The sequence below is a fragment of the Alosa sapidissima genome, chromosome 19, assembly GCF_018492685.1.
Source record: "Alosa sapidissima isolate fAloSap1 chromosome 19, fAloSap1.pri, whole genome shotgun sequence".
NCBI lineage: Eukaryota > Metazoa > Chordata > Actinopteri > Clupeiformes > Clupeidae > Alosa > Alosa sapidissima.
Window position 1 is genome coordinate 31,042,262 of NC_055975.1, and position 8,394 is coordinate 31,050,655.

An 8,394-nucleotide genomic window follows, 5' to 3' on the forward strand; every position below is an offset into this window, starting at 1 on the left:
AAACTGCTCTAAAAGTTACACCAGCTGCTGTGACACGCTTCCCAGACGTAAGCCACACCCCTTTCACATTTAAAGACACACACACATACATATAATACACTCCTCCCATTGTCCTCTATGAACTGCCATGTCTGTCTGTCTCATTCACACATACACACACTAACACACACACATATGTGAACACACAAAAACATAAACAAGTTCACATTTTTGTTATATTTTTATTCACTGTTATTACTTCAGGCATTGCTAAAGTAAAAGTAGAACGTTGTTTGTAAACAGCAGGTTTGGCACTCATGTCGTGTGATTGACAGGCGTGATGACAAGAGGGGCGGAGTTTCCCCCGCCATCGTTGTTGTAGGGGCTGAAGAAGGGGTGGAGCCTGTCGGTGAAGGTGAGGTGTGTGAAGGCGTAGAGCAGCGCGGCGTTCTCCACGTCGTAGAAGGCGACTCGGCCGCCATCGTAGTCCAGGAACACACCCAGCGTCCGCAGCTCTCCGCACGGGGTCAGGCGCTGGGGGGTGTGGTCAGCAGCCCACACACATATTAACACACACACACACACACACATATTAACACACACACACACACACACAAACACACATATTAACACACACACACACACATCAACACACACACACACATTAACACACATACACATTAACCCTTAGAACCCGATCGACGCAAAGTGCGTCAAAAAACACACCCTTTCTTCTCTGTTAAATTGCTCCGGATCTGTTCATCGCAGCGAGATGAAACCTTTATTGCATGACAGAGCAGAAGTGGGGCTTTCCAAAGAGACTACACACTTGTCTGTACGATCAAGTATAATAAAAAAAAAAATCATGAAATTAAATCAAATTGCAACATATTTACAGTCTATACTTCTCTGCGTTCACCTGCGCACCCATTACTCTCGTTTGAATTACTCACGAACCTGTGATCGCATAGATATGGCAAGCATATCAGATGAAAGAGGAGACACAGGGCTATCCATTGGTACCATGTATATCGATCCTTCTGGCTTATAAAAACAGACGAAGTGACTGCAAAATAATAACGCAATAATAACACAAACCAACGCTGCACACCCATTACTCTCGTTTGAATTACTCGCGGACCCGTGATCGGATAGATATGGCACGCATGTCAGAGACTCAGAGCTATCATTTGATACCAAATACATCCTTCTGGGTTATAAAACAAACGAAGTGACAGCAAAATAATAACTTCATATTGCTGGAGCATAATCCAACGCTATCGTGTGTTTCTCTATAGCAAAGCATGTTCATAATCCGGTTTTGAGATCCTAGCAAATTCCTGCATGGCATCCAATTCAAGGCTCACATTGCATCCCAATTTGTTTAACAAAGAAACAGCTTTTTTGCCTTTACTTTGTTCATGGCAATCCAGTAAAAAGTTGAGAATCATTATGAGTGCATACACCATAGACACGCCGGCTAACACGCAACCTCGGGTCAAATCAGGTCAGATCAGTTTGTGTCACAGATGGAGCGCAGAAAGGTCATTTAAATCACTAAATAAAAAAATGGCATTTATTTCTGTAAATCACACACCACATATTTCTGTAAATTGCTCAGCCCCAGAGTATCCCTCCAACATGGCAATTATATTGCCCGTTTCAGGACAGTCTGCCCTACACACACATGAAATGCATGTAGAGCTATGAGCTTGCTGTGGTGAGATACATGTCGAAATAAGCTTTTTATGTTTTAATTCTTTAAAAATCAAAATAAAATCAATGCTAGTACTAATACATGAAATGATGGCAGATCTGTATAGCCTAGACTCTGCTGAAAAAAACAATATATAATATGTGTGTGTGGCACTTACAATGACCAGAATAAATCCTTATGAATAAAGGTAGTGAAAATGCCCTAAAAACAGCTTAGGGTTCTAAGGGTTAACACACACACATTAACACACACACATACACATACCTGGGGGGTGTGGTCAGCAGCCCAGTACTCTGGCCCCGCCCCCGGCCCCGCCCTCAGCACCAGTGTCCACACGCCCTCCTCCGGAGAAACACACACCTCCCCCTTACGCTGCAGCGCCTCACTGGCCACGCCCACTCCCCAGCCCGTCTTACCGCCCACGAGCACCTGCACATACACACACACATATTAACACACACACACACACATTAACACACACACATATTAACACACACACACACACACACACACACATTTAACACACACATATTAACACACACACACACATATTAACACACAAACACACACACACACATTAACACACACATTAACACACACACACACACACATATTAGCACACAAACACACACACACACATTAACACACACACATATTAACACACACACTTACTGTATTAACACACACACACACACACACACACATTTACACACACACACATATTAACACACACAAACACACATATTAACACACATACACACACACACATTAACACACACACACACATTAACACACACACATATTAACACACACACTTACTGTATTAACACACACACACACATATTAACACACACACACATACTGTATTAACACACACACACACATTAACACAACACACACACACACACATTAACACGCACACACACATATTAACACACACACACACACATATTAAGACACACAAGTCAACACACACATATTAACACACACACACACACATATTAACACACACACACATATATTAACAAGCAAACACACACACCTGGAAGTAGTGTCTTCCTGAGGCGAAGCGCTGTGTGGCCAGTACGCAGGCACAGCTGTCGAAGCGCAGGGGGCTCGGGGGGACCTTCTGGGGCTTGTCTCCGCACCGCACCTATTAACACACACACACATTACACACACATTACACACACACACACATTACACACACACACACACACATTACACACACACACACACACACACATTACACACACACACACACGGGGGGGGGACCTTCTGGGGCTTGTCTCCGCACCGCACCTATTAACACACACACACATTACACACACACACATTACACACACATTACACACACTCACACACACATTACACACACACATTACACACACACACACACACACATTACACACACACACACACACACACACACGGGGGGACCTTCTGGGGCCCCGCACCTCCTTACGGTCAGCAGACAGCAGCAGCTTGGGGTGTTAACCATAGACTGTAAAAAATATGGACAAAGCGTCTATGACGTCACCCATAGATTTTCTGAAGAACGGTTATGAAGCCGTTTATGGGGGGTATGGGCGGCGCCATCTTGGAAAACCTTTGGGAAATCCTAACCCCGCCCACCTCCTGGCCAATCCATATATGGGCAAAGGGGCGGGGCTCTGTATGAGACTGAGCAAGCCGGTGAAACCGCTCGTCGTCAGCCTCAGCTAAGCTATCTGGCCTACAAGATGGACTGGCACAGACGTTGCTGTAACATAATTTGCTGGTAAGTTTGATCTGCTAACGTGAAGTTCATGTATGTTTCTTAATGCCATGTTCAGACACTTTATAATGTTGTATGCTGAAAGGTATTCGGGTGAACGGTTGAAAAGTTGAGAATGAAGAGTTGAGTTTGCAGCTTAGCTTAACGTTAGCTTAGCTATCCCTCCCTTGCTGAAGTTACGGTAAAATAACGTAGAGTAATTTAGCAGTTTAGCGTTACAGGTTCAGCAACTCATACTGACAAAAATCTATCTTTGCCTTTATTGTTTTGTGATTAACGTTACCCATCTCATATCCTCAGTGGCAGCCATCATTTTAACGTTAATTAATTTACCAGCTCGCTGTATTCTGTCAACGTGTGGTATGAATTGATAACAAAATCGTAGTAGGGTATTAGTTAACTTGTACTGTACATCATTAATTATTTTTGATTAACTCTTAATATCACGTTTTGAAATCGCTATATTGCTCTAAAGTTGTCTGTGGTAGCTTGGTCTAAGATGACATTGAAATTTCTCATCGGTGGCCATTTCACGATCCAGCGTTTATGTTCGGTTAGCTTGCCTTATTTCCCCTTCTTGTCAGGCTATTATCAAAACGTTAAATCCAGTTACAGTGTCCGGTGTTTGGCATAACAATGCCAATATTAGTGTAGTGTAGTCACTGAAGACCCATTTCAAATCGCACAATAGTACTACAGCATTGTACAATAACTGTACTTTTGTTGATTACAACAAGTAGTGTTGGTTTGCATTATTGTATTATCTTGTAAGATATATAGGTACTAATGAAATGTTTACCTTCACCATGGGGAGGAGGCGGTAAGGAGGTCCATGGGCTCTAACCTGGGACTAGAGGTCCAGGTGAAGTGGTTTGGCTGGGGTGTGGTGATATTGAACCCATTGAGACTATACATTAAAACTCATGCCAAACCAATTTGCCTGTGCTTTCAAAAACATTTATACAAATTTGTCAGCTTCAGTCAGTAGGTTGAATTGAAGACCCAGATGCAGAAGTAAAGGTGATTTTTTACTTGTATATCTTGAGCATTACAGGTAACCACAGAATTTGTGAAACTAAAATAACAAAAACTAATATGTACTAAGCTAGTACATAGTCAATACATATTAGATCACTTTAAAGACACAGATGCAAATGCTGTAAATACAGGTAATCCTCAAGGGGTCTGCTGGTGAACAAAGTCCTTGAAGTCAGAAGCTGCCACTGCTCAATGACTTGTGCCCCATCTGGTAGGATTTCAAAATGTTCCAGATCTGAAAAAAGAAAATGATATGTCACATCCTTGAACCTACTGCAAACTATGAACAAGTGCTCACAAATTAAGCTAAAAAAATAGTTTTTTATGTGGCAATCATAGACTGTGGAGGCAATATATGACAACAACGAAGTAAGATTTGCAGACTCACTCCCAATATTTATAATGAACAACAAACTCACAGAACACTTAGCTAAATGGGGACAGGACATGTGTATTCAACTATTGCACATGCCCTGTTTATGCGGGCAATAAGCAAAAACAAATGTGGTGTATTTAAAGTAATGTAGAATAACTATTTCTGGTATTTTTGTGTTTTCAGTGAAACAGTGTAAGCTCATATCTACACCCTATTGAGGTAGTTATTAACAGTTAGGCCAAGGTCCAGTCAAACAGTAGCCAGTCACTGGTGCCATATTGTTTAATTATGCAATCTGGATCCAACCAAAACCTGCTGATTTGAAGGCATAATACAACTACTTTCCGTGTGTGACTTATCAAAAGATGCTAATGATAATTATTTTGATAGTTATTGCACAGATTTGCCCTGGACTGCTCACAATAAAAGGCCACTCTAAATGTCTGAAATGCATTCATGTTTGTTCAGTATATGGTAACGATGTCTGGAATATACAACCAGTAGGTTGCTCCAATTAAATGTATGAAAAATGTCAAGTACCATGGAATCAGTGCTGAAGTGATGCTTCTGAGTGTCGACTGCACAGACGAGAATTGAAGTTAGGAGTCCAGAGCCCTCTCCAGCACCCAGCCTGTCTGGATTACCTACAAGGAAACTTTGTATAGACAAGAATGTTCGTTCAAATTTGTGTTTAACAAATACATGGCATCAATAAGAGTTTCAAACGTCAATTATAACTAACACCAGTTATGGTGACTAGCTATCGCTTGTTATCACAGCTCCATGTTCAAAGTATACGGTCAATGGTTCATAGCGGTTCACAATTTTGCCTCAGCTAGCCGACAAGCCTTTTAATGCTTCGGCTGAAGTTATCATATGAACAAATGTTTTTTTTTATCTTAAATGTGACAACCCAAAGACTGTATAAATTATCAATGGACTAAGCATTCCCACAGAGCGTATTTACAAAAGTTTTTTTGACGAGAACATGCTTTGTTGCCCCAGTATGTTTGTGAACTAATGTTAACTTTAACGTTACAGCTGTCTGTTCATTGACTCACACCTGGCTAGTATGACCAACGTTAACTAACTCATAACGGGAGCACAATGGTTTTCACTAACGTTAACTTTATTCAAGTTAACTAAATGTATGTGTGTGCTTCTGCCATTCGGTCATCATTTTCGACATTAACTTATTTGAGGCGATTTGACGCTTACGTAGCCTAATGTTAGTGCCCACTCGATGCTAAATAATGCTAACATCTAGTGCTACGTGAAATAGTAGTGGAATGAATGTCACTTACCTGAAAAAACTGGAACGAAGTCTTCTGAAAGTGTCGGTTAGTAGGCTTCAATTAATAGCTTAGCAAACCATTTTATGTCAGCTTTTTGAATAAAGATGTTCAGAAAGGATGTGGTAACTTTGTGTATAATCATGGCTGAGACGTCAAAGTTTCAGGCTTTCCACTTTCCACTCAGCTGGCAACGTCTGCTGCTGTATGCCTCGACATCAGCCGTCAATCAAGCCGACCACGTCCTTAATTATTCATATATTTTATATCTAAATGTGATCTAAACTAATGAGTTAGAAAAAGATTCACTCCCCTCACAGTTGTCAGGCATTGGGAAACTACCGAAAAGTACAATAAAAGTCCATGGGACCAGGCTTTAAAAACGTTATGCTGTGAAAACGGACATTTTAACATGGGAGTCTATGGACATTTGCTCGCTTTTGGGACCAGTCCCTAGCGGATTTTCGATGTATTGCAGTTTTTCGAACTTCCGGGTAGGCTTCATTGTTCAGATTAGAATGTTGCCGCGTGGTATTAACACACACACACACACGCACCTCCTTGCGGTCAGCAGACAGCAGCAGCTTGGGGTGCGCTGTCACAGGGTCCAGCGTCACATCCACTGCAGGGGACAGCAGAGCTACGGTCAGTGTGTGTGTGTGTGTGTGTGTGTCTGTGTGTGAGGGGCAAACAGCAGAGCTACGGTCAGTGTGTGTGTGTGTGTGTGTGAAGGGCAGAGAGCAGAGCTACGGTCAGTGTGTGTGTGTGTGTGTGAGGGGCAGACAGCAGAGCTACGGTCAGTGTGTGTGTGTGTGTGTGTGTGTGTGTGAGGGGAAGACAGCAGAGCTATGGTCAATGTGTGTGTGTGTGTGAGGGGAAGACAGCAGAGCTACGGTCAGTGTGTGTGTGTGTGTGAGGGGCAGACAGCAGAGCTACGGTCAGTGTGTGTGTGTGTGTGAGGGGCAGACAGCAGAGCTATGGTCAGACGCCTGTGTGTGTGAGGGGAAGACAGCAGAGCTATGGTCAGACGCCTGTGTGTGTGTGTGTGAGGGGAAGACAGCAGAGCTATGGTCAGACGCCTGTGTGTATGTGTGTGTGTGTGTGTGAGGGGAAGACAGCAGAGCTATGGTCAGACGCCTGTGTGTGTGTGTGTTGTGTGTCTGTGTGAGTGTGTGTGTGTGTGTGGTGGGGGGGTCCATGGCGACTGCCAATCCATGTGAGGGTAACATAAACCTCAACAAGATCTCCTAAACGGCTGTATTTCTGTAAAATATGTTTGTGCATTTTCTCATATTTTGTAAGTTAGTTGATGTAAAAAATGTAAAATCTCACTGATGGAGCTCACCTTCATATTGCTGGATCCTTCTGAGTTCTGTGCAGACAGAAGAATAAAACATTTTTAGCATCACATCACATTTTAAAATCATTAGCATCACAAAATATCTTAGCTTCACATCTTAGCATCAAAACACATATTTTTATCATTACATCACATTTTAGCATTATTAGCATCAAAACACATCTTTATATAATTAGCGTTACATCACATCTTAGCATCATTAGCATTGCAACACATATTTTTATCATTAGCATCACATCACATCTTAGCATCAAAACACATCTTTATATAATTAGCATTACATCACATCCTAGCATCATTAGCATTACAACACATCTTTATATCTTGGCATTACATCACATCTTAGCATCATGAGCATCACGTTACATTTTAACATCTTTAACATCATATCTTAGCATCATAACACATTATTAGCATCACATCTTAACATCATAACATGATGAGCCTCTGTTGTGTCGAACCGCCATAAATGCTAGGTCAAATTCAAGAGTTTTTTCCTCAGTGGTTCCTTGTGGGTGAAATTAGTTGCCCAGTTCATCCATTCCTGTAATAGTTTTGGGTCTTTCATGAGGAGTCTAAAGGCAAATCTGTTCAGCATGTTAAGCGTTTCTTATGAGTTATGGTTTGTATATTATAGTATGTTTATTTTCAGGCTATTTATTGAATTTACTTTATTGTTTATTATTGCTATACTCCTTATTGTAATCTTACCATATTTTTATCTAAATGTAATCTTTATACATTTTAAAACTGTTCATTTGAACAATTGTATTGTTTTTATTTGTATGTCGCTTTCGACAAAAGCTTCTGCCAAATCCCATAACCATAACATTTTATTAGCATCATGACACATCT

At 41.4% G+C, this 8,394-nt stretch overlaps 1 protein-coding gene across 3 annotated transcripts in view; it reads right to left on the minus strand.

Moving 5' to 3' along the window:
• Nucleotides 1-201: 201 nt before the first annotated feature.
• LOC121692630 (E3 ubiquitin-protein ligase TRIM39-like) overlaps nt 202-8,394 on the minus strand; it is an 18,184-nt gene continuing 9,991 nt past the window's right edge. For 2 of the 3 annotated variants that reach the window (XM_042071373.1, XM_042071374.1), the window contains exons 7-11: nt 7,525-7,551; nt 6,737-6,801; nt 2,739-2,849; nt 1,961-2,125; nt 202-513 (exon numbers count right to left, since the gene is read on the minus strand). In XM_042071373.1, the coding sequence (XP_041927307.1) occupies nt 295-513; nt 1,961-2,125; nt 2,739-2,849; nt 6,737-6,801; nt 7,525-7,551 (587 nt within the window). In that variant the 3' untranslated portion in view covers nt 202-294. Of the gene's footprint in view, nt 514-1,960; nt 2,126-2,738; nt 2,850-4,534; nt 4,747-5,427; nt 5,543-6,736; nt 6,802-7,524; nt 7,552-8,394 lie in introns of those variants that run through there. The other variant, XR_006025297.1, reaches the window with a different exon arrangement.